The 27883-nt window shown below is 43.3% G+C and overlaps 1 protein-coding gene across 6 annotated transcripts in view; it reads left to right on the top strand.

Annotated features, from left to right (window-relative positions):
• Positions 1 to 27883, top strand: part of LOC136828451 (nuclear transcription factor Y subunit gamma-like) — a 338180-nt gene that overhangs the window by 246983 nt on the left and 63314 nt on the right. For all 6 annotated transcript variants that reach the window (XR_010850046.1, XM_067086522.1, XM_067086526.1 and 3 more), the window contains 2 exons: positions 10899 to 11048; positions 11167 to 11340. Coding sequence is in view for 5 of the 6 variants with exons in the window: in XM_067086522.1 (XP_066942623.1) it covers positions 10899 to 11048; positions 11167 to 11340 (324 nt within the window). In the remaining variant the exon portion in view is untranslated. The remainder of the gene's footprint in view (positions 1 to 10898; positions 11049 to 11166; positions 11341 to 27883) is intronic.

Here is a 27883-nt window from a genome sequence, read left to right as displayed (position 1 = left end):
CACTTGGAGGCCCGGAACCCGGCAGCGAATCCACTTGAAGGAGTCTCCGTCCAGAGACCACTCCGTCTCCAACGGAGTAGTCCTGGACAGGGAGTCCGCTACCACGTTCCGTACCCCCGCTAGGTGGGTGGCTGACAGATGCCAGCCGTGCTTGTTCGCCAGGGAGAAGATTGCTACCATCACCTGGTTTACGCGACCTGATTTGGAGCCGCCCCTGTTGATGCAATGAACCACCATGGCGCTGTCCAGCACAAGCCTGACGTGAATCCGGCTGGCGGGGCGAAGTTTCTTGAGTGTTAGAAACACTGCCATAGCTTCCAAGGTGTTTATATGAAACTGTTGGAACATTGTGGACCACGTCTTGAACTTTTTGTTTTGGTGAGTACCCTCCCCAACCGCTTAATGAAGCGTCCGTGGGGATTACCAAGGCCGGAGGGGGAAATTGAAGTGGAACCGACCCGACAGGCCACTGACTGTGGACCATGGCCGAGTCTTGTTTTCAAGATTCGCGGGATTGAAGAGATCCTGTCTCTGAGCCTGACATTGGCTCGTCTCTGCCATACTCTGTTTATATCTTTTAGTTTCACTTTCAAGAGCAGGTCCGTCACTGAGGCGAATTGAAGGGAGCCGAGAATCCTTTCTTGTGACCGGCGGGAAGCTGCTTTGTTCCTCAGAAATTTCCTGGTAGCGGCGGCAATCTCTTTCCGCTTGGGTGGCGGGAGGGACAACCTGTACGAAGTCAGGTCCCATTGGAGGCCTAGCCACTGAAACCGGGATTCCGGAGTCAGGCGGGACTTCTCTCTGTTCAGCTGAAAGCCTAACGACTCCAGGAACTTGATCACTATGGCCGTAGCCTTTCGGCACTCCAGAACTGTCGGAGCCCAGATTATCCAATCGTCCAGGTAAGCCGCCAGGGAGATTCCCCGGGACCGTAGTTGTTGAACGACTGTTTCCGCCAGTTTCGTAAAAATTCTGGGGGCTACATTGAGTCCGAAAGGCATGACTCTGAAGGAGTAGGCTTGTTTCCCGAGTTTGAAACCCAGGAAGGGAGAGAAGTTCCGCGCAACCGGGACGTGATAGTAAGCGTCTGAAAGATCGATAGAGGTGGTGACGGCTCCACGCGGAAGTAGAGTCCGTACCTGAGCTACCGTAAGCATGCGAAACTTGTCGCATCTTATATAGCAATTTAGACGTGATAGATCTAGAATCACTCTTTGTTGGCCGGAATCTTTCTTTGGGACTGTGAACAACCTGCCTTGAAATTTGAGGTGCCTTACTTTCTTTATTGCTCTCTTGTTGAGAAGCTCTGTTACAAAGTCCTGTAGAGCTTTGGAGGCGGGTTGGTAAAACCTGGTCAAAGGAGGGGGATCCTTGATCCAGCTCCAACCCAGACCTTTGGACACTATACTGTGTGCCCAAGGGCTGAAGGTCCACTGGTCCTTGAACCAGTAGAGGCGACCACCTACCTGAATGGTCTCAGTGGGAGGAAGAGGGCTTGCTTCCTCTACCACGGCCTGATTTGCCTCGAGAGGCGGATCCAGACCTACCTCTATATGGGGCGCGACCCCTACCTCCCCTTGCACTTCTATTGAGGCCGTGAAAAACCCCATGGCCCTCATAGGAGGAGTTGTACGCCGGAGAAGAGACGTACGATGGTGCAGCAAGAGGTTGGGCTGGTTGGACCAGCACGTATTGGTGGGGTTGAGCCTTGGAGGTGGAGGGTTGGCCTATCGCCGAGACTGGAACAGCTTGAACCACTGTCTGGGGATGAGGCCTCCTTCTCCTGAAGCGCTTCCCCGACTTAGCCTGGGAACCACCGGCCTCGGGAGTTTTCCGTTTGAAGGCGGAAATACCCCACCCGCGCGCAGACTCTGATTAGCCCTAGTAGCTTCGCTCAAGACTTTTGAGACTTCCTCCTCTGGGAAGAGGTTAGTCCTCCAGATGGAGCTCTTCATGAGCTTATTAGGCTCATGGCGAATGGTGGCATCCGCGAAAATGAATTTGCGGCACTCCAGTTTAGCCATCATGAAATCGTACAGGTCTTCCTGAAAACCTGCTAGCAGGGATTTAGCCAGAACCTGGAAAAGTTGTTCGTCTGCACATGAGACGGCTACCGCCTCAGACAGACACAAGGAATTTAGAGACCGGCTCAGTCTCGTCCTTGCCTCAAACTCCGTCTTCAGGAGAGCTTCTGGGAGTTTCGGAAGCTGCTCACTGAATTGTGAGGACGCACAGAAGGCATCTAATTTGCCCACCGTAAAAAAGAAGATGGGCGTCCCTCCAGAACTCCTCACCCCGGGAACACCAGGGATGTGGAGTCCGTCTCCCTGAGCTGAGGCAGAGGTTTCCCTTCGAAGCAGGCATGAGCAGTTGCCAAAGCAACTTTATTCATGCAGGGAGTGGGTAACTTGTCACCCAAGGAGAACATAGTATAGTTCCCCTTGAACGGAGTGAGCTTGGTATTATCTGCTTGCCACCCGTGAGAGTGCGAAGCAGAGCCGATTGTGCCTGGTCCCTAGGGAAGATCACTGTCTCCTTTGGGACCTTATCTGAACGTACCCAGGCTTCCTCCATCAGCCTAACGAAGCCTGGGTAGGGGGGCAAGAGGTCAGCAGGGAAGAACTCCAGTTGCTCCAGACGTCTTGTGCCCAAACCCTCGATTGTCAGGGTATCCTCATGGCGGATGGCACGTAAGGCAAAACGCCACGGGTTTCCAACGTCAAAAGGAGGGAGGGAAGCAGTATCAGGGATCTGATAACTGGGTCTGGCACCGCCGGAGCGAGCCATATCAGCAATCAGATTCTCCTGACTTTGCAACCTGTCAGCGATCTTGGAAAGCTTAGAGTCGACCTCCGACGAGAACCTAGGTAAAAGCATCCCGGCGAACTTTTCAGGGTCAAAGGGTGGCTGGCGAGGAGGGCTGGGTCTAGCCGCCCTCTTACTCGCTCCTTTGCCCGAGGTTCCAGCTTTACTCCCGGAGGCCAAAGGTGCGGAGACCTTTGCCTTCGACGGGGGAAAGGGGGATGCCTTCCGGGAAGACGAGGACTTAAAGCCCTTTGCCTTCCATGAAGCCTTCAACTTGGGGACAGTAGATGGAGCACTGTCCCTCAAGATAGAAGACTTGGAAAAGCCCTGAAAAGAAGAGGTTGAAGATGAAGGGGAATCAAACAGGGCGCCCACCCCACTACCTCACTTACCTCACCACCTACCTGGTCCTGCTCAGTATTCATGGGCTCTAAGTCCAGGTCCAGAGCGGCGACGTCATCGGAAACCTCCGCGTAGAGGGTCTCTTCTACAAGTGGCTGGGTCACGACCCGGATCTGCTCGATGATGGGGGCGGCCACTTCAGTTGGTACGGCCGCAGCGATCCGGGCTCCGGGGTAGAGAAGGTCTCTCCACTTCTCGTCGAGGACGTATGGCTTCCCCGACGGAACGTTCCTCCCAAACCCAGCCACCCAAGCGCGGAGGGACTCAAGAGCCTCCTTTTTCGAGGACTCATCAGCCTGAAAAAGGGGGTGGTGAGTCAAAGGGGGGCTAAGAAATACCTACAAAATTACGAAATATAGCCAAAACATTGTAATATGGAAGGCAAAAATAACATACGGGTGGAAAGCAAATAGCTTACCGACTCGTCCTGGGTGCACCCGCAAAGAGCAAAGCACACCTCGCAGCCCTCCGGGTGCCACTCGATCAGATCATCAAGTCGGACCGCACAACCAGCGTGGGTCCGACACACCACATGGCCATAGGGTTGCTGAAGAGTGGCGGAACACCCGGGCTCCTCACAGCGGACAGTCTGTAAGTGAAAACAGTAAATGAGCTTACCTTTCTAAGTAACTTAATCTAAGCAGGCAAGGGTATTTCAGTAAACCCGCCGGAGTACTCCGGCAGAGTGAAAAAACCACGTCAGAGACGGGCCTACTAAAAAGTAACTTAATTTAAGGTAAGCTGGGTATAAACCCCGCCGACTGCCGGAGTAAACCGGCGGATGAGGGGGCCAAATCGACGGGACCTTCACCGCGAGGAATGCCGGGAACAGAACGGCGAAACCAGGGGTGAAATCACCGGACTCTATGACCATCATAAAATAATAATAATAATAATAAATAAATTTCCGCTCAACAGCGGGTGAACCGCTGGGAAATTCAAACTAATAAACATCTACCGGGGTAAAAACGGGACATGAATAAACACACACTAGTCCCCAGGCGGGATGAGCCGCCGGGAAACAAAACACAATAAGATGGTAATATAATTGGTTAACAGACAATATAAAATTACAATCCCCGGAGTCTGGAACCGCCCACACCGGAGATCTCAGGACCTTATCGAAGAGAACCAAAGAAGGGTGAGGCTACCAAACACCACGATCCACTGGGGCAGATGTAAGCGCCAGTCAACCCAACTAAAGTATCTCGAACGCGTGAGCGAACAATGAACAAGGTCGAGAAGAAAACCTGAGATGTTCGAGAACCTGCTCGATCAAAAGGAGAGCGGGTGAAGCGAAACATGAGCCCAGCTACTGAGTCACCTGGAATCAGTTCTGGGAAGGAGCGAATCCCTCAACCAGAAAGATACACAACATGGGGTGAGAGTCGGACACCGACATCACCCACAAGAGAAGATGACGAGAAGCCGGACCCAAAACAGGGTAGGGGAGGGGGGGGGGGGGTTGGAAGTGGACAGGGAAGGTAGTAGGCCAGAGCAGAGGCGAACAGGAGACTGGGGAGAAACTCACCCGCTCAACTGCATGGTACCAAAAATCATGGCCTACACCTAGGGGGAAGAATGACCAGGACCTCTGTATCTCCCTAAAAACATAGACGTAGCCTATGAAAAAAGGGAGGGGGAAGAGAAGGGAAAGGAGAGAAAAGGGAACAACAGAGAGAGAATTTCCGAGATGAAGACCCACCAGCCGAACGTAAGGGAGGAATAACGCTCGTGGAGGAGAAATACCCATAGAGCTCAACTCCTTCGTAAAGAAGAGGGAGGACAACGGGGACTCACTCCACACCCAAACAACGGACAGGAAGGCACGACAACAGAAATCCCTCAACCTGCTGACCCAAACCTCTCACTAACCTAACTCAAGGGGGGGGAGGTCATATAAAGCCTAACATACACTAGGCTGACAAAATAACCAAATAAATCATCAAGTGTGTGTAAAATAAACAAAATAAAAATATAAAAATATACTGTGTTTGGTGCGTAGCCTAACCGAAGGAAGCGACAGGATGAGCCTGACGTCCCCACGGAAAAGGACAACGCGGAGGTAGCATGATGTCGAGCATCAGCCCACAATAATGAATAAAAATATAATCATTAATAAAAATGTCCAGAGGAAACATCCCGTGAGAAAACTAAGCGGGAACAACGGGAACCCGATACGGGAACCTAAGGGACGGATCAAAACATTATCGTTAAAATGAAACCGAACAATCCCACTTAGAAAACCACCAGGATGAGACCTATGGGGAAGCAAAAGGCATGAGCCGACCAGGAAAAGCCCAAACAGAACAAGCCAAGTGGGTAAACTCTCGCGGACAACATGGCTGGCTGGGGGACGCCGTAGCGTCATAACAAAGCCACGAATAATAACAATTACGGGCTAAGACAGCCAACAAACAATAAGACAACCCCAAAAGAAGATGGTACTTAACTTGGACATGGTGAAGCTGCTCGACGCCATGGCAAAATTAAGAAATAAGCCGAAAAAAACACAGGCTAACCAAACACCGTGGCGCAAAAATCAAGTGCTAGAAATGGAATGAGTTCAGATGGCGCTGGAGTTGCCGCGTGGCGGGCTGGGGAGCGTGGCGCTGGTACGACCCCCTCACTCTTCTCGGGATGTTGACATGGGGATGTCTTTCGAGTGTGGCTCTGTGGTTGTGATTCCTTCACTCACCCTTGGTTATACCGACATCTTCATCGAAGATGCTCGATCTGGGGGTAGTAACTCCAGCATTCCTGTAAGCTTTTTTCTCTGGTATATTTAGCAATATTTATACCTAGAAATTCGTGTAAGAATGGAATTTCACCGGGTGACACGGGGCCGAACTCAGAAATTCTTACATTCTAGTAACAATCAATCATTTACCTTTATTCTGCAACAAACGGAAAGTCTCTAGCACAATATTTCTATTTTTGGTGAATTTTTGAAAAAAACCTTTTCCCTCTCTCCGCACGCGCAGACTCCGCTGAAAATCCTGGCATTTCTTGAGTCAACTTGCCGTAATTTTTTCGCCGTGTTATATTATTCGTTACATAAATTGTTATACATCAAAATGTGTGCAATTACATGTAGAATACAACAAAAAATAAATCATTCTTTTAGCTCTTCACAGTTTTGTAATATTTTCATTTAAATCACGATAACTGACAAAATTTTAACATTCGGTCAACTTTGACTCGGCCGAAATGCTCGAAAAACACAACCGTAGGCCAGAATTCTTACATTCTAGTAACAATCAATCGTTTACCTTTATTCTGCAACAAACGGAAAGTCTCTAGCACAAAATTTCTATTTTTGGTGAATTTTTGAAAAAAACTTTTTCCTTCGCTCCGCGAGCGCGGACTCCGCTGCAAATCCTGTCATTTCTGGAGTCAACTTGCCGTAATTTTTTCGCCGTTTTATATTATTTGTTACATAAAGTGTTATACATCAAAATGTGCGCAATTTCATGTAGAATTCAACAAAAAATAAATCATTCTTTTAGCTCTTCACAGTTTTGTAATATTTTCATATAAATAACGATAAATAGAAAAAAATCAACCTTCGGTCAACTTTAATTCGATCGAAATGGTTCAAAAATGCAATTGTAAGCTAAAAAACTTACAATCTAGTAATATCCAATCAATTTCCTTAATTTTGAAACAATTGGAAAGTCTCTAGCACAATATTTCGATTTTTGGTGAATTTTTGAAAAAATTTTTTTTACGTCCGCACGTTACGAATTCATGCATCATTTTGTGATAATATTTTCTCTGTGTTGCTTTAATCGTTTTACAATCTGTTATATACCAAAATCATCGCAATTTAGTGTACAATATAGCTAAAAAAAATTAACTCATTAGCTTTAACCGTTTTGCTTACAGCGTGATTTGTATACAATTATATACGAGTTTTTTTTCGCTGTCATATATTCCAATATTTATATATGATAATGATATTTTTTTCATTTCTGATGATTGCATACTAAACTTCAGGCAATGAGAAAAAAAGGAGCCAAAAATGAACTCTTAATCTTAAAAACTAAGCACGCTGTGATTTTTTGAAAAAAACTTTTTTTCTGCTTCGGCACTACCTCTCGGAGGCCGCTGGCATACGGGAGACGTTTTTGAAAATAGGGCTTCGGCGTTTAAGGGTTAACTTAGAAGCGGTGAATTCTTGGACGGAAGACATGATGCACAAATTAAGGAAAAAATTCAGCAGCACAAGCAAAACACAACAAACAGTGAAGGCGTGCTAGAATGGAATGAGTACAAGATGGCGCCTGGGGCGTTGGTTGGCTGGGCGGTGAGTGTTGGCTGTGTGTCGGCTCCTCACTTTCCGGGGTTTTTGAGATTGGAAATCTCTACAGAGCAGAGGCCTGTGGCAGTGGCATCATACACTCACCCTTATATATACCGACATCTATTTGGTTGATAGATGATCGAACTGGGGGTAGTAACCCCAGCATTCCTGATAGCTTTTTTTCTCTGGTATTTTTAGCAATGCTTATACCTAGAAATAAGTGCTTAATGGTTATTTCACCGGGTGACACAGGTCGAACTCAGAAATGGTATAAATTATTTTCTTCATATTCTGTTGTGAATTTTATGGATGGTACAAAATTATTAATTGTTTGCGAGAAATCAGGAATATTTACATTTTCTTTTACTATACAAAAACAAACATCTACGTATGTAACCCAAAAGCCTTCTGACATGGATTTTATAATATATTTATACTGTATACAGTAATACCTTGATTCACCAACACAATTCGTTCCTAAACTTTGTTCATGTTCCAATATGTTTGTAACCCAACTGTAACTTCCCCATGAGGTTTAATAAGAATATGATTAATTTTTTCAGGACCCCTACGAATCAGTATACAGTAAATTATGTATTTTATGTTTTATTTTATACAGATATTAAAAAAGTATGAGAAACCTTAATATATCTAATAATATAATTTATAATAGTAAACTAAAAAAAAAAAAAAAAAAATTTAAAACATGACATGACTTCTGGCTTGACGGATGAGAGAAGAGGAGCGGGGGGGAGGTTATTGTGCAGAAGGAGAGCCCCCGTATCCAGGTTGGGGAGAGCTCGTTTCGGAGATTCTTGTCTTCAGGGTTTTTTTTGTGTACTTTTAACCACAAACTTTTCCCATGTATGTTGTCTTTTCCTCCTTGCATAACTCTTCTAAAAATGATTAATTAAATTTTCATTGTTCACGATCCTGTTTGTAACAATTTCGTTTGGATGGTACAATTCAAGGAAACACTGGACATCATTCCACTTCCCCATTGTGAATTTAATCAATTCACTGCTGGCATCTCCAACCTCCTCCCCATTCTCCTCTTCGTCAGTTGATTGTTCCTGAGCAAACTCATTCTGTTGCTTTTTGTGGAGTTGAACAAGTTCGTCCACACGGTCCAAACCTCCGTGTGTTCAACAACCAGTTCTTCAACGCCTTCATTGTTGACTTCCAGACATATTTTTGCCCATGGACTTCCAGACATATTTTTGCCCATGCACATTCTCTGCATTGAAGCCCTCAAAGTCATGGTCAGTTATGCACTCGGGCCAAAGTATCCACCATGCAGAATTTAATGTGTGGTACGTGACCTCATTCTATGCGTTGTTTATGAGGGTTATGTAGTGAAAAATATTAAAGTGCATGTTCCAAAATTCTTTCAAAGTTAATTTTGTATCTTCAGTCACACGGAAGCATAGTGAAGAGCTCTTTGGTGTATAATTTCTTAAAATTATAAATAACTTGTTGGTCCATGGGCTGCAGAATAGGGGTTGTGTTTGGTGGGAGGAACTTGACCTGTATGAAGTCATGTTCGGTGCTGTCAGCCAAGTAGGGAGGGTGCACTGGGCCATTATCCATGACCAGAAGGCACCGCGGGGGCAGCTTGTTCTCACTTAGCTACTAACTCACGGTCTGTGCAAACACTTTGTCCAGCCACTCCATAAGCAAGTTTCATGTCACCCGTGCCTTTGTATTGGCAGTCTGGCCTTATTCACGTTGTGCTGCTTAATGGTATGGGGATTGTTTGAATGTTAGACGAGTAGCGGCTTTAGTTTCAAGTCACCACTTGCATTTACACATGACCAAAGCGTAAGTCTGTCCTTCATAGGCTTGTGGCTCGGCAGCGCCTTCTCTTCTTGGGTGATGAACGTCCTATTGGGCATCTTCTTCCAGAAGAGGCCCATTTCATTGCAATTGAAAAGTTGTTGTGGGACATATTCTTTGGCCTCCACGTACTCAGCAAACTCGGTCACGCACGCCTTGGCAGCAACCTTGTCTGTGATAGCAGCCTTACCATGCCTCAGTACACAATGAATGCCAGTTCTCCTCCGGAAGTTGTTGGACCACCCTTCACTAGCCTTAAAATCCCCAGGCGTGGCACTAGTAGAGTGAGTTTCCTTCAGCAAACTCTGATAAACTTGCTAAGCTTTCTCACAGATGATCAGCTCATTGATGCTATTACCTGCCATCTGTTTCTCGTTTACCCACTTCAAAAGGATTTTTTTTTACCTCTTCAGGCATTTGGGATCTCATCTTATTAAGCACTGTCACGCCCTTTACAGCATTAGCCTCTTTAATGGCCTCCTTGTTTTTCAAAATTTTTGAAATCGTCGACATGGCCATCTTGTAGTCGGTCGCAAGGTCGGTCACACGAATACCACGCTCATACTTTTCTATAATTTCTTTCTGTATTTCAATGGTTATCTTCTTCTTCACCTTCTTCTCACCATCACTCTTCACTTTCTTAGGGACTATTATGAAAAAAATCACAAGTTTGCACGTAAAGAAAAAGCACAAAGAGTTTGAAGCGAATGAATGCGTGTCTATTCAAGACTGAAATCAAAAACAGACTAATCATCGGTGGATTGGAAGTACATGGGAGATGAGATGTACTTACATTACCATACATTAACAAGATGGCAGCCTGCATAGTGGCTTGGAGCACCCACGTGAGATGAGTGATTGCCACGTTTTTCAAATGTTTGTGTTTCAAAAACAAGTCTGTGAATCAAACTGCATTTTTATATATTTTAATAACTGAACAACAAATCAAAAAATCAATTAGGAACATGAAAATACATATGTAAAGAAAATAATATAAAAGTAAGAATAAATTATGGAAGTATACCTGAGTACAGACACTTGTACTTAGTGGTCTTTTGAAAGTCACTAAGAGTTTATATCTATCTAAAACTCTTAGAGTTATAGGGAGGTGTACTTTCATAATTTATTCTTATTTATTTTTATATTATTTTCTCAACGTGTATTTTCATGTTCGTAATTGATTTTCTGATTTGTTGTTCAGTTATTATTTTAATACGATCATAAGAGTAATGAATGACTACTAAAAGGACTGTTGGTAGCGTAACTATTTAAAGCTGAGTAACATGTATTGTGCTGTCTCCATTTTGTCACATTTATCACCGTGTTACCTAACGATCCCAGTAATTAAGTCTATGTCGGTAAATTTCATATGTACATCCTTCCACCTTTACTCCTATAATGACATACCATTGAAGACAATTCCTTTAGTGAGCCTATTAAAAGTCTTGAATTGTGACTCAGGCCCTTTTACTACTATTTTATAATAATAATAATAATAATAATAATAGTTGATTTATTTTTGTATATTTATTTTCCTGTTTTGGAACAGCATTACTTCCAGATTGCACAACATTATCAGGCAGTATTGCAGCAGTCAACTGGAAATAGCAGTAATAGTTCCCAGACAAGTAACCAGCAGCAAACTACAGCACCACAAACAATTCAGATTGTTCAAGCAGGACAAGTTTCCAATGTACAGGTACTGTGCTATTGTGGTCATGGCTACGTTACTGATTTTCTGTGCTTTGTGTGTTATACTGAGAATCATTAGCTTTGTTGATGTATTCATTAATAAAGATTTATTTTACTCATTTCAGACTACGGGAACAACAGTGGTATCAACAGCTCAGCCACAGCAGCAGACGCCACAAATAATACAGGTTCAGCCCCAAACACAAGCTCAGACGAATCCAGCTCAGGCTTCTTCAGGGGGAGGTATCCAAATTATCCAACAGATAATTGGTCCTGATGGACAAATTCAGCAAATTCCTGTAAGTAATATGGTGATTGCATTGCAGTAATACCTCTGTTTACATAATTTTGTTGTATGCAATTCCAACTTTGCAGCAGTCTACAACTTACAGAAGTTTATGCAGCTATTTTGGTCGGCAGCAACTGTTAAAAAGCCATAGAAATACAGAAATAAAGATGTGGAAAATCATATAAATGCAAAGTATTAGAATATATATAAAATCTTGCATAGTAATGTACAAAACAAAACCATGTAAAAATCTTAGAAATAGTAAGAAATAGTAATGTACAAAACAAAACCATGTAAAAAACTTAGAAATAGTAAGAATATTGTCAGTACATAACATTCAGCTGTAATAGTTCTAGCTTTTGGCTGCATGGCAGCGTTAGTCCTCAGTGGTGTTGGAGATTTTCTTTACATTATTTACAGTTATAAAATTTATCACTATCGTACAGCTTTTAGTATTACTGATGCTATGGGGTTGCTTATAGGATTTTTAGTGTCCAGGTCATTTTCAAAGGGTGTATTTGATTGACATTTTTTGACTCGGTGTTGAAAATCTTGGAATGAATTATAACATAGAGTGAGGTACAACGGATTGTATAGGTCATTGTCATTTTAATGTCCACTTTACTCTTGGCTCAGTTAACCTAGAAATGGTTTTAATCACTTTTCCCTTTTCCTATGCACTTTATGCCTGAATTCCCATCAGGCTCTTTTGAGTCAAGACATCTCTGTTACTGCCAAGGTTGTAGAACTTGACTTGTGTTTCTCCTGCTCCAGCAAATTGTTTTCTTTTCTTGCAATTTCTGTTGTCAAGTTTACAAGGTCGTTGCATTATTTTACAACGAGACTTATGCTTGTATGTTAAATAAATGTGATTGGTGATGACAGTCTCATACTGTCATGTTCTGAATGGATGAATTCATGTCTTTCAATAGGAGTACTTGGGTTCTGACTGTACTTCTACCCTCCCCTTCCTTCATGATGTTTGGACAGTAGCAGAAAGACCAGTCTTTGACCTTAATTGGAATCAAAGCCCTGGGAGAAGCTATAGGGTAATTATGCTAGCCCATGATTATCGTTGAGCAGATCTTCCATAGAAGGGTCAGTTTTTATTTTCCCCTTGCTTGATCTGCAGACCATCCAGGAAAGTGACCACAGTCCAGGACCAGTCATGATGGTGTGGTGTTTCCCCTCACCCTTGGTGATGATATGTTGGCAGAGAATTGAACTGCCTGTAGTTATGGTTTCTTTTTCTCTTAGGAACCAGTGTTGAATGTATCATGAAGAGGAGCGGTCCCATTAAGCAACTTTGGGGAGTAAATCATACAGTCACTATTTATCCTAAATTTTTTTTTTTTTCCTTTTTATGTACAAGCAATCCACATCTTGCAATTCACAATTTCTTGCTACATGTCCTAACTTCCTATATCTTAAAAATCTGACCAGTTCCACCTCTCTAACATTCTCTTACACAATGGCCTACTTTACCACACACACAAAACAGGCTCCTAATGTCCACCTACATTCCCCTATCCAGTGTCTTTTTTTCCACACCTATAACATTTAACTTGTCGCTACTCTTTTCACAATCCAGCATCAGTGACATTCCTTTGCCAATTTATACTCCAACTTAAACTTCATCCAAAACTCTCACTTCTGCTTCTATCCTGCCTTGTCCTGATACTGTTTGCTCTTCATGTATTTCCAGTATTCCTATAATCCCTATTTCTCATTACATTGCCATCATTACTACAGTGCACATTACTGTACTTCTCATATATCTATCATCCCTACAATCTGTATTACTTCTATCATTAGTAGGCTCTCCTGCAAAATCTCTCCTAGTCTCCAAAAAATAGCCTACCACTGCATTTCGGTCTTACCCACATTCAGTCTTACCCTGCAATCCGTGCATTCTCTCCCACATACGCTCACCTCCCACATACGTTCACTTCTCATTCCTCCAGTCTTCCACGTCCTCAAACTCAAAATCCTCCACAAACTTGAGCACATCATTCCACTTTAATCACTCATTCTTCCATCTCATTATTTCTTTTGCTTTGCATTTATAAACTCTACCACATGATCGGGAACAGTAGCCAGAAACTTCATCAGCATCTTATTGTCTTTAATTAATATCTCCATCCCCATTATTTTTCCTGGCTTAAGTTGCAAGCTGATTGGCATTCGTCAATGCCGCACTCTCACTCTTTTCCATATGTACATCCTCAAACTCATTCTTCCTCTTATACCTTACTCCCTCTTTCCCTCTTTTCACTGCATCAATCATCCTCTCTTTCACAACTTGATATCTCTGTCTTCTCACATTTGTGATTATGTGATGAAAGTCCAACAGTCTACCTTCCAGAAACTCACCCAATCGTTGCAAACAGTGATGCTTACTACTGCCATTATTATCCAAGCAGTATCTTTCATACTCCTTAAAAAAGTTATTTATGTCCCTCTCACTTGATATGAAGTTCGAGTAAGTCTCCGTGGTAGTGATCTTTCACTCACCCTTCGTTATACCGACGTCTTCCTAGAAGACGCTCGACTGGGGGTAGTAACCCCAGCTTTCCTGAAAGCTCTTTTTCTCTGGTATATCTAGCATATTATACCTAGAAATTCGTGCTGTAATGGAATTTCACCGGGTAACACGGGACCTTCCTCAGAAATAGATTTTTCCTTTGTCAAAATCCCTTTTCTGATCTCGGGTACTTCCTCTTTCACTCCTTCATCTCTGAAACTTTCTGTCTCCCCCTCTGTTTCTTCACTCGCTTCTGACTCGCAGTCATCCTCACTCCATGAGGTATATAGTGAGTCCCTACCCTTGTTTAACTTGTATACTATCCCTGTCCTTTTCTTGGTCTTATTTTTCTTTACACTTTCTGTATCCTTCTTTTTCCTATCTTTTGCATCCTCATCCTGTCCTACAATGTTTTTCCTATTTTTTGCACCCTCATCCTTTCCTACAGTCTTATCCTGTCTTCATTCTCCTTCTGGTCTGGGGTTGATTCTATCTGTCCTATTTCTACCATCCCTTGCATTTCCTCACTCTTACTAATTTCAGGTCCTAATCTCACATTAAACGTCCATTCTATCTTCTCTAATTTCTCCTCCATCTTCCTCTTTGATGCCTTCATCTGTTCCCCAACTTATTCATTTATTTCCATCCTTTTCCATTAATTTTCATTGTCATGCCTCAGCTGCTCATTTTCTACTTCGGCCTTCCCTCTGCAATCTTACTTTACAACAAATTCCAAAAATTTTCCTGTTTGCTTGCACTACTTACACTACAGCCTTCACAGTATACTTTTCCAACAACCTTTGCCCACTACTTCACTAATATACTACTATCCTCAGTCTGAAAACTGCTGAACCACACTACTGTCACTCCTTTCAATACACTGGCCCCGCATTAGGTGCCAGTATGTTGTGGTTTCTATTTCTCTAAGGAACCAGTGTTGAATGTATCATGAAGAGCAGCGGTCCCATTAAGCAATTTTGGGAAGTACATCATACAGTTGATACATAACCTAAATTTAGTTTTTTAATAGTTTTATATACAAGCATTGCACAACTAGTATAAGATACCTCTGGATTCCTGTGAACAATAATTTATTGGATCAGTCCATACTTTACCACATACACTAACCTACAATCATTCCACAGGACAATTAATGAATATGTTCAACTTGATGATCATCAGTACACATGAAAATAGACAATTGAGTACATGCAGTTATACCCCAAAACAAACAAATCTCCCATGCATAAGAATTAAACAAATCACAACAGGAAAATTTACTCAATTGAGCTTTTGCACTAAAAAAGAACTCAATAATATATATATATATAAAATATATATATATATATATATATATATATATATATATATATATATATATATATATATATATATATATATATATATATATATATATATATATATATATATATATATATATATATATATATATATATATATATATATATATATATATATATATATATATATATATATATATACATGCATACATAAACACACACGCATATATATACATGCAGGCAGTCCCCGGGTTACAGTGGGCTTGGCTTACAATGATCCGAGCTTACGACGCTCTTCAAATATATTCATAAAAAATTATCTCACAGGTTACAAGACATGTTCCAGGTTTACGATGCTGATCCGACGGAAGAAATTGGCTCCAAAAGTTGCAGAATGGTCAAAATTTGGAGGTTTTTTGATGAAAAACTCAATAAAAATGCAGTTTACGTCATTTACAAGACACCTAAATGATTAAAAGAAAGGTATTCTTACGATTGTTGACGATATTTCGGGTTACAGTGATTTTGGCATACAACGAGGTGTCGGAACGGAACCCTTGTCATAAACTTGGGACTGCCCATTTATACATATATATATATATATATATATATATATATATATATATATATATATATATATATATATATATATATATATATATATATATATATATATCTTCTTCTTCTTCTTCTTCTTTTAACGTGCTTTTTCCCATTTTTGTATGGGGGTAAGCACGATGCCTTCTTTTGAAGGACTTTTGATTTGGCTTTGGGGTAGACCGTAGTCTCGATCGGCTGCCCTGCCTGACATCGCTTAGACCCCGGGAGAGTATGTTACATGTATCATACCCGACCCAACAGCCTTTCTTCCCAGCAGCGAGAAGTTGTTGCGCGGGTAGGGCGAGAGTTCGAGACGTGTGGGATGTTTGTTATGTTTTTAGAAGGTGTTGTAGTGGCTTTGTTTTGTGTGTGTATTTAGTCTGTAACACCCATTTGCTTTTTAAGCAAACCTATCCGTTGATTACATATATAATCCCGGGATGTCTACACGGATAGCAAAGTGTCCACCTCTTTGATCAGTCGGCTCATGATTTGAACCCGCGCCACAGACCTCACTTAAGTCCGGCTGCTGCTGTAACCGACTGAGCCATCGAGGCTCCATTTATATATATATATATATATATATATATATATATATATATATATATATATATATATATATATATATATATATATATATATATATATATATATATATATATATATATATATATATATATATATATATATATATATATATATATATATATATATATATATATATATGTATATGTATATGTATATGTATATGTATATGTATATGTATATATATATATATATATATATATATATATATATATATATATATATATATATATATATATATATATATATATATATATATATATATATATATATATATATATATATAAGGGATTTTGACAAAGGAAAATCTATTTCTGAGGAAGGCCCCGTGTCACCCGGTGAAATTCCATTCATGCACGAATTTCTAGGTATAAAATGCTAGATATACCAGAGAAAAAAGAGCTTTCAGGAAAGCTGGGGTTACTACCCCCAGATCGAGCGTCTTCTCCAAGGAAGACGTCGGTATAACGAAGGGTGAGTGAAGGATCACTACCACGGAGTCTTACTCGAAAGATATCTCCCTGTTAAAACCCCCAGAAGAGAGCGGTGAGCCGTTACAGCCCCCGCACACAAACGCCCGCCAGCTCGGCGACACCAGCGCCACCTACCTCATTCCAGGCTAGCACTAACCCCAGACTTGGCATGTGCAAGTAGGGGGGGAAGCAACAGGTGAGTCAGGGAGGGTCACGGGTGACACGGGCCTTCTCAGAAATAGATTTTTCCTTTGTCAAAATCCCTTTTCTGAGTCCAGCCCCGTGTCAGCTGGTGAAATAGTGATAGAGAATCATGCCAAGGCTGCTAACTACGAGGAAACAAGGTAATCTGAAGAAAAAAACATAAGTTACGAAAATGGTTTTAATCAGGGTATCTCTCACATGTGAAATAGAATACTAAACCTAAAGTACAGTAAAAAGCTTAACATTACGAAAAATGTGAGGAAGTCCACAGTGAGGCAGGGAAAACCCCAAAATTACTTAATACTACAAGAGCATAATGACAATTGAAAATTACTTAGACTAAAGGGTATACACAATCTTATAGCTACACACGTAATCTTATAGCTACACACGTAAGAGACAATATAAAATGGGAAATAATTACATACAGTTATATATATATATACCTGGGGTACATGGAGCAAAATAAAAACCGCCCAGTACCCCACAACAAAAAAACACAATCATAACATGTCAAATCACAGTTTCCACTCAACAGAGACAAGATAACATCAATATGAGGAGCAAGGCAGTGAGGCATGATCAACCAGGAGGATAAGCAGAGAAGTAAATGAGGCAGGCGGGCGGGGGGGGATAGGAGAGGATAAGGAAGATGACTAATTAAGGTGGGGAGATGACGCTTCCCACAGCTATTGTAGAAAATTTCAGGGCTTCGAGTGATTTTAAATAGTGGCGTTTAAACACTAGAGGTGATTTCCAACCCATGTATTTAGAGAGTTCTGAGAAGTCCATATTATGAAAGTAATTAATGGAAGTAGCAACTGCTCGAATATCATGAACCTTAGGAACTGAATCTGGGTTGGCTTGTTTAATAAAATATAAAATCTGTTGTCTTATTGCATTTATTGATAGAGTACCACCTTTCTCCCTGATAAAAAGAGGACCCGACTTACTCTGTGGAGTTCTTAAAAGGTAAGACTTAAGGGTATAAACTGGACATAAAGACTGGTCTTGTGGAAGGGGCACCACCTTCCAAGGGGACCACCTGTCTTGTGGGTCTTCATTTTTGGCTAAAAATCTAGGGTCAGGGGAAAGGAGGACCTCTCCGGACGGGAGGAAGTTCACAAAATCATCACCTCTAGTGAGAGCCGACAGCTCTGAGATTCTGGCACCTGAAGCCAAGCTAATCAGAAATAAAGTCTTCCTTAACAGATCCTGATAAGAGCATTGAAAGTTGTCAATCTCTGATGCTAACTTAAGGACATCATTGAGAACCACGTAACAGAATGTGGGCGTGATACTGGTCTCAGACGAGCGCATGCTCTGGGGATAGATGAAAAATAGGAATCTGTAAGGTCAATTTTAAAGCCATATAAGAATACCTTCTTCAGGGCTGACTTGGCTGTGGTAATAGTGGCCGGGGCAAGGCCTTTCTCAAACAGTGATCTAAAGAAGGAAACTGCTAGATTAGTCGTCATGATTTGGGCTTCAGATGTTTTCAGGAAGGAGGCCAATTTTTTTACTACTGAGTCATACTGTCTAAGAGTAGAATCTCTTTTGTCTGATTCTAGAAACAGAGTGTTAACAGGGTCAATGTTTGCTCCCTTTTGGGCTGCGAACTTTATAAAGTCCATAAAACTAGGGCATTCTGAATTCTTGAGGAAGCTGACACAGTCTTGGTTTGTACTGTCTGGGTCAGTTTGGGCTTGGGAATCCGAAGACTCCGCAACCCCAGTTCCTGAAGAAGAGGGAACCAATTGCTCTTCGGCCAATAGGGGGCTACCAGGGCTGGTTGACCTTTGTTAGTTAGTTATAAATGATTTGTTTAACCAGACCTCTGAACTCTTTTAGGGTTCTTCTCGGGCTGGGAAAAGGATGTCCTGAGTTTGTGTAATACTTTCAGCAGCAAGTTTATTGGAGGGAACAGATAAATCTTCTCCCAATTGTTCCAATCTACTGTCATCGCGTCCGTGGCGTACGCCTGGGGGTCCAGATTCGGGGCCACATAACAGGGGAGCTTGAAGTTGCTCTCCGTCGCGAACAGATCCACTTGGAGACCCGGAACCTGGCGGCAAATCCAATTGAAGGATTCCCCGTCCAGGGACCACTCCGTCTCCAACGGAGTAGCCCTGGACAGGGAATCTGCCACCACGTTCCGCACCCCCGCTAGGTGGGTGGCTGACAGATGCCAGCTGTGCTTGTTCGCCAGGGAGAAGATAGCAACCATTACCTGGTTTACTCGACCTGATTTGGAGCCGCCCCTGTTGATGCAATGAACTACCACTGCGCTGTCCAATACCAGCCTGATATGAATCCGGTTGGGGGGGCGGATTTTCTTTAGAGTTAGAAAAACCGCCATAGCTTCCAGGGTGTTTATATGGAACTGCTGAAACATAGTGGACCACGTTCCTTGTACTTTTTGTTTTGGTGAATATCCTCCCCAGCCGCTTAGGGAAGCGTCCGTGTGAACAACTAGTGCCGGGGGGGGAAATTGAAGCGGAACTGTCTTGGACAGGCCTCTGACTGTGGCCCAAGGCCGCAGTCTCGCCTTTAAGATTCGAGGAATAGAGGAGACCTTGATTCTGAGCTTGACATTGGCTCGACTCCGCCACACTCTGTTTATGTCTTTTAATTTTGCTTTTAAGAGCAGGTCCGTCACTGAGGCAAATTGAAGAGACCCAAGGACTCTTTCTTGGGACTGGCGGGATGCTGATTGGTTTTTCAGAAATTTTCTGGTGAGAGATGCTATCTCCTTCCTCTTGGGAGGCGGGAGGGATAACGTGTGAGAGGACAGATCCCACTGGAGACCCAGCCACTGAAACCGGGACTCGGAGTCAGGCGGGACTTCTCTCTGTTCAGCTGAAAACCCTAACGACTCCAGGAAGTTGATGACCATGGACGTAGCCTTCCGACACTCTAGAACTGTTGGTGCCCAAATTATCCAATCGTCTAAATACGCTGCTAGGGATATCCTCGGGACCGGAGTTGTTGAACTACCGTGTCCGCCAGCTTTGTAAATATCCTGGGCGCAATGTTTAGACCGAAGGGCATGACCCTGAAGGAGTAGGCTTGATTCCCGAGTCTGAAACCGAGGAACGGAGAGAAGTTCCGCGCAACCGGGACGTGATAATAAGCGTATGAAAGATCGATAGAGGTGGTGACGGCTCCACGCGGAAGTAGAGTCCGTACCTGAGCTACCGTAAGCATGTGAAATTTGTCGCATTTTATGTAGAGATTTAGACGCGACAGATCCAGGATCACTCTTTGCTGGTCGGAGTCTTTTTTGGGAACAGTGAATAACCTGCCTTGAAACTTTAGGTGCCTTACTTTCTTTATTGCTTGTTTGTTGAGCAATTCTGTCACGTAATCCTGCAGGATTGATGAGGGTGGCTGGTAAAACCTGGTCAGAGGAGGAGGGTTCTTGATCCAGCTCCATCCTAGACCCTTGGACACAATGCTGTGTGCCCAAGGGCTGAAGGTCCATTGGTCCCTGAACCAATACAGGCGACCACCTACCTGTGTGTTCTCAGTGGGAGGGAGCGGGTTTGTTCCTCTACCACGTCCAGGCTTACCTCTTGGGGTGGTGTTGGGATTTTCCTTTATAAGGGGCCCTGCCTCTTCCCCCTTGCGCTCCTATTAAGGCCGTGAAAGAATCCACGGCCCTCATAGGTGGGGATTGTATGCTGGCAAAAAGCAACATACGAGGGTGCAGGGAATGAGCTGGTTGAACCAGCACATATTGTTGGGGATGGGCCTTTGAGGTGGAGGGCTGTGCCACTGCCGAGACCGGGACGGCTTGGACTACCGCCCACCTGATGATGGGGTCTCTTATGCCTCCTGAATCGTTTGCCTCCTCTCGCCTGGGGGCCGCCAGGTTCTGTGGTCTTACGCTTATAGGCAGAAATGCCCCAGCGAGAGCGCAGACTCTGGTTGGCCCTTGTAGCCTCACCAGGACACTCGTAACCTCTTCTTCCGGGAAGAGGTTAGGGCCCCAGATCGAGCTCTTCACGAGCTTGTTAGGCTCGTGACGGATGGTGGCATTAGCAAAAATAAACTTCCTGCATTCCAGTCTGGCCATGATGAAGTCAAATAGGTCAGACTGAAAACCCGCCAGCAGGGACTTAGCCAAAACCTGGAAGAATGGCTCGTCCAGCGCAGGAGACGGCAGTGGCTTCCGTGAGGCAGACGGAGTTCAGGGACCGGGCTAGCTTAGTCCGGGCATCAAACTCCGCTTTAGCAAGGCTTCCGGCAGTTTGGGAGCTGCTCGCTGAACTGGGAGGAAGCACAAAAGGCGTCCAGCTTCCCAACAGTGAAAGTGGACGGGTGCATCAGTCCAGAACTCATCACCCCTGGGAATACCAGGGATGTGGAGTCTGTTTCCCTCAGCTGTGGTAAGGACTGCCCTCAAAGCACGCTCGGGCCGTAGCCAGAGCGACTTTGTTTAAACAGGGGTGGGCAAGTTGTCACCCAGGGCGAACATGGTAAAGCTGCCCTTGAAAGGCGTCAACTTCAGATTGTCAGCCTGCCACTCCGCCAGAGTGCGCAGGAGAGCCGACTGAGCCTGGTCCCTAGGGATGATGACAGTCTCCCTAGGAACCTTGTCTGAACGCAATCCATGCTTCCTCCGTCAGCCTAACGAAGCCTGGGTAGGGGGCAAGAGATCGGCGGGAAAGAACTCCAGTTCCTCCAACCGTCTCGTGCCAAGACCCTCCACCGTTAAGTTGCCATCATGTTGAATAGCCCGGAGGGCGAAACGCCAAGGGTTCCCGACATCAAAGGGGAGGGAGGTCTGCAGTATCGGGGATGACATACTGGGGTTCGGCTCCGGGTGGGTGAGCCATTCCCACCAGCATGTTGTCATGGCTGGCCAACTTTTCTGAGATCTTGGTAAACTTAGAGTCCAGACTCCTCTGAGAACCGTTGAAAAAGTTTTCAGGGCGAAAGCCTCGCGTCAAAGGCAGGCTGGCGAGGAGGGCTTGGTTTTGATGCCCTCTTACTCGCGCCTTTGCCGGAGGAACCAGACTTGCTCCCGGAGGCTACAGGTGCTGAGACCTTAGCCTTCGACGGGGGAAAGGCAGTGCTTTCCTGGAAGACGAGGACTTATAGCCCTTCGCCTTCCATGAAGTCTTCAACTTCAACTTGGGGATAGCTGATGGAGCTCTATCACCCAAGGAGGAAGACTTTACAAATCCTGGAAAAGAGGACACAGAAGAAGCTGGGGAGTCAAAAAAAGGGGCCCGCCCCACAACCTCACTTACCTCACCACTTACCACCTGGTCCTGTTCTGTATTTATCGGTTCCAGGTCCAAGTCTAAAGCAGCGACATCCTCCGAAACCTCAGCGTAAAGGATATCCACTTGGGGTGGCTGGGTCTCATCCCGGATCTGCTGGATGATGGGGTGGCAAGATCTTCTGGCACTGCGGCCGCCACCCGTGCGCCGGGTAGAGCAGGTCCTCAACCTGGCGTCGAGGACATAGGGCTTCCCCGACGGAACGTTCCTTCCAAACCCAGCCACCCAGGCCCGGAGGGATTCCAAGGCAGACTTCTTGGAGGATTCATCCGCCTGTAAGAAAACCGACAATTAGCAGAACGAAAGAATAGTTCGAGAACCACGTAAACAGTATTCGATATGAGGAACATGCGGGGAAGAAAACTGTCACTTACCGACTCGTCCTGGACGCCGCACACAGAGAGCGAAGCAAACCTCACAGCCATCGGGTGCCAGACTACTAGGTCGTCAGCCGGACCGCACAACCAGCGTGGGTCCGCACAAACCACGTGTCCATATGGTTGCTGCAGGGAGGCGGTGCACCCGGCTCCTCACAGCGAACAGTCTGTAAGTGTAAAAAAGTACATGAACCTACCACTCTAAGCAATCTAAAGCCGGCAAGGCCGGGAATTTCAACTACAACCGAATGCTCCGGTGGAGGAGAAGAACTCGTTAAAATAAAGGCCAATAAGCTCCAAATTACACAGAGTGGAAGGTAAATATTTCCAGACCCCGGAATACTCCGCGGAATGAAAGGAATGAGACAACAGGAACTCACCGCAAGGGTTGCCAGTAAAATCAACGGCGGAACCCCCGGCGCAGAACCGACTCACGTATAAATATAAAAGGAGGGTGGAGGAGAAGTCTACTCCGTCAGGTAAATTACACTTATCTAAATATTTATATATATAAACAATAAAAATAAACAAGTGATGGTAAATGAGTAAACCACTCCGGAGACCGGAGGATCCGCCCTATTATATATTCCCCTCCTCTCGGACTTCCCGCCAGTGAAACAAGGTGGGCAAGATGCTCGTATGATATATAACATAAGCCGGAGCAAGTATAAACAGCCCAACCAAGAAAACCCGACGGGGGAAAGAAGTGTGGGAGAGAGTGTTGAACACGTTCGAAAGCGAGTAAACGAACCACCAACACCAACACAGCGATGCTAGGGACTATATGGGAGGAGCGAATCCCTCTACCAGGGGGGAGTCCTCAACTCGGAGAAAACGCCATCTAGCGTCACCCCGCACGAGTAGAGCAAAGCCAGGGAGGGGGGGAGGGGGAGGTGGTGGGGTGGGGGAGAGTGGTAGGCTACCAGAGAAGGAAAACAGGAGACGGGGGGAAATGATTCACCCGCTCAACTGCACACACACACCGCTCCAAGCATAATGAAACTTAGGAGGGTGGCCTACTACTAGGGAGGGATGCAATCGAGCCTCAATGCCCGACTCCTGACTAGGCGAAGCCTAATAAAAACCTAACCCAGTGTAGCCTAGGTTAACGGAAGGAGTGCGGAAGGGAGGAGGAAGGCAAACGGAGAGAAATTTTGTGCTGAGAACCAACCGGGATCGAGAAGAGGGGGCAAGAAGGCGACTAGCCTAGAGGAGACACACCCAAAGAACTCTATTCCTCCAAAGGAAGGAAGAGAACTAAGGGGCTCACTCTGCCACCCCAAAAAACGACCCCGGAGGAAACAGCAACCAAAACTCCCTCAACCTGATGGATCCTCTACGCCTAGGGCAAGAGGAAGGAAGCAATACTAGCCTATAATAGGCAAGGGAAGACCCCACTGAAATAAACCATCACACACAAACATAGAATAAGTAAAAATGTGCTCAAAGGTGCGTAGCCTACCTCGGGAAGCGGTTAGATCTGAGGCTGCCGCTACACTCAAGGAGGTAAACAATGAATAAAAACAAATAGAGCACCATAAACAAGAAAATAATACAAATAGCCTAATGTAGACTAAGTAATAACAAGGAACCCAGCGTGGGGAACCCAACCGGGCATCACCCTAAAATAGGCCGTCACTCCAACAATATGTAATATTTCGAAAAAGGGGAGGGGGCCACCACAGGAACCCGCCAGGAGGAGAACCATGGGGCAATAAATAACATATAACGACAAGGAGACAACCCCAACAGAAAAGAACTGATGGGGTCGCCTCGTGGTCGACATGGCTGCCTGAGGACGCCGTGGCGTCATAATAAGTTCTCATAATTGTGAAAAAACGAGACAATTACAGCCAAATTATGGAACAAAACCCCACAATAAGATGGTACTTAACTTGGAGATGGTAAAGCTGCTCGATGACATGATTAAGGATGAAAAATATCCAAAAAGGGCACAAGCACACAAAAATAGAGTGGTAGCAGAACACGTGCTAGAAAATGGAATGAGGTAGGTGGCGCTGGTGTCGCCGAGCTGGCGGGCGTTTGTGTGCGGGGGCTGTAACGGCTCACCGCTCTCTTCTGGGGGTTTTAACAGGGAGATATCTTTCGAGTAAGACTCCTTGGTAGTGATCCTTCACTCACCCTTCGTTATACCGACGTCTTCCTTGGAGAAGACGCTCAATCTGGGGTAGTAACCCCAGCTTTCCTGAAAGCTCTTTTTCTCTGGTATATCTAGCATTTTATACCTAGAAATTCGTGCTACAATGGAATTTCACCGGCTGACACGGGGCTGGACTCAGAAATATATATATATATATATATATTCCAAATCACCTTGTTAATAGAAAATAAAATAGAAAGAGAGAGAGAGAGAGAGAGAGAGAGAGAGAGAGAGAGAGAGAGAGAGAGAGAGAGAGAGAGAGGCATTGTCTCTGCAAGAAAATAAACAAACCTGATATATATATATATATATATTATTGTGACCAAGGGCCCAGTGTCTGGTCTTCAAATTAAACCTGGTGTCTAAGTGCTTGATATTTGATTACCAAACTTACCATTTATCCAACAGTTATAGTTACCTCACAACAGCCAGACACCTGAACCCTCATCACAAATACAAAACGACTGATTTCTCTAAAGGCAACAGTAATCCCTTATAAATCTTATCACTCATGCAAGAAAGCAGAATAAGTCCATTAAAAGAGGTGTGAAGTAAAATCAAAGGGCATCACTCCAACAACATTATAAAAGTCTAAGTATTTCCCTGGTTCGAGCTCACTTCAATCACTTGAAGGAAAACATCTCACTTACCACTCTATATCTAATTCAAATTCAAATTACTGGTGGGCCAATAAATGAAACTCTGATATAACAATTCTAAACACAAAAATTTATTTCTAAATTCAAAGATTATACATGACTTTAACAGTTTCAGGGAAATTTATTATTACTTGAAAACAAAACAAAATTGGACTAAGTCTGAATTAATCATCAGTCAAAATTAAATCAGAAATTAATTTATTAATTAATCAAAAATTATTCAAGTAAAATTTAGGTTGTTAAGTAATGAATAATGATTGGAAAGAAATACAAGTAAATTAATTCTCAAGTGTTAAACAAAATAAGGCAACTAAATTAATCAAATAAAAATGTGAATACAAAAGACGCAGAAATACACCCTGCAAAAAAGAAAATATCAAAATGTAAAGCAAAGCATTAAGATAATAGTAAACACACCACATGTATATAAACACTTCAAAAGGTAAAGTATAAAACATACAACATGAAAAAGTATTAAAAAAGAAAAAAATAGAATAATTGTATATAACCACTATAAATATTATTTTTAGTGCACTAAAAACCAATGATTATGTTACAATACCTTGGTACCAACTTCTCCACTTTTTAGGCCTGTTACACTTATTAATAGGCGCCGTTACCTTCACTCAATAAAATACACTGTTGAGATGACTCAGACACATTTACTAAGGAATCAAACTGTTAAAAGTTGCGAGTAACCATTGACTACAAAAATATTCGTTATGTTATAGCAGGACATTCGAAGTCCTGAGAGAGAGAGAGAGAGAGAGAGAGAGAGATCCTCCGCACGGTTATCAGGCTCAGAATGACTTTCTTTGTATGAGCATCTATAGACGGGCGGGGCCGTTCGTCCATACGAGTGTGTGAACGGGTCTTAGAAGAGATTTTTATTTTAGAAACTTTAAAAACAATAATTAGAGAGAAAGTGGGATTACAGTTAATAATAATATTTATTATTACATAGTTTCAGAACAAAAGAATCTCTAGTTACTATAATAAAATGAAAAGATATTGTCTCCTGGAAAATTCCAGAATGATGTTATGCAACTTTCGAGACATGATTCACCACCCAGTGACGTTCTGTACGGAAATGATCCAGCCATATAAGAATGTGTAACTTCAGCAGTCTTGTATATTGATGAAAGTTAAGTATACCTTAGTTTTACCAGACCACTGAGCTGATTAACAGCTCTCCCAGGGCTGGCCCGAAGGATTAGACTTATTTTATGTGGCTAAGAACCAATTGGTTACTTAGCAACGGGACCTACAGCTTATTGTGGAATCCGAACCACATTATAGTGAGAAATGAATTTCTATCACCAGAAATAAATTCCTCTAACTCTTCATCAGCCGGCCGCGGGAATTGAACTCCGGCCCATTGAGTAACAGTCTGAAGCTCAACCGACTCGGTCAACAAAGGGCTGTGTATATTGACGAAAACAAGTCGCCTCTTTATAGAGAACAACTACCCCCTGTCTCTCTCTCCACTCCATATAGGCTGGTAGGAGAACCCCAATTTTTAGCGAAAGTGGGAAAAAATCCTACATATGCTTTTTTGGTGTCAAATGATGCAGAAACATGTCTACTATCACATATCAATAATCCCCTGTCATTCACTATGGGGAAAAATTTTGACAACAGTAAACACAAAATCATTTTTAGTCAAATGGTTGCGGACCTCGAGTATGGATATTTGAACTGTTGGACATATTTTTTGGATAAATTACATAATAACTGTTTAGATCACAATGTTAACTCGTCTAGTAAAGTTCCATAGTTTATATGCCTTACTTTCTTCATTGTGTTTCCTTGTTTTCTTTGTTTTCTTTATATATTGTTTCTTTCATCACGGGCAAATAAGAAATTTCAAAGTTAAAGATTAGATATTCGCGAAATTGGTTGACTGAAAACACATGTGCCAAAGGCGATGAGATTTATGTGAGGAGGTGATCTGAGGTCCTCAGTGCATGTCTCAACGAAACAATATCAATAACAGTGATGTTGATGCTAAGGTATATTTACCTATTATTGATAATCAGATAAAAACTCTTGAAAATCTGTTCAGTGGTGTTTTGGCCCAGAAACTTTCACCAGATTCATTGGTTGAATCTCCAGAGCTTGACAGTATGCAAAACCATGGAGAGTTCTATGAATGAATTAAGTATGGCATCAAGAACTGCAAAACTCTGGCAAAGATGCTTGGAGTACATCAGCATTATCAATATCAAGGATTCCATCTGTTGTGAGAGACTTGGATTGTGGGATGGTCATTTGAATGCTATGACCAAATTACTGACCCTTTTTTACTGCAACAGGACACATTCACTATGCTAAGAGTGCCCATCTCTATGTTCAAGAAATGCGCAAGCTACCTACTA

The sequence above is a fragment of the Macrobrachium rosenbergii genome, chromosome 42, assembly GCF_040412425.1.
Source record: "Macrobrachium rosenbergii isolate ZJJX-2024 chromosome 42, ASM4041242v1, whole genome shotgun sequence".
NCBI classification, from domain to species: Eukaryota; Metazoa; Arthropoda; class Malacostraca; order Decapoda; family Palaemonidae; genus Macrobrachium; species Macrobrachium rosenbergii.
Note: the sequence above shows the minus strand (reverse complement) of the source record. Positions and strands in the feature narration are given on the sequence as shown.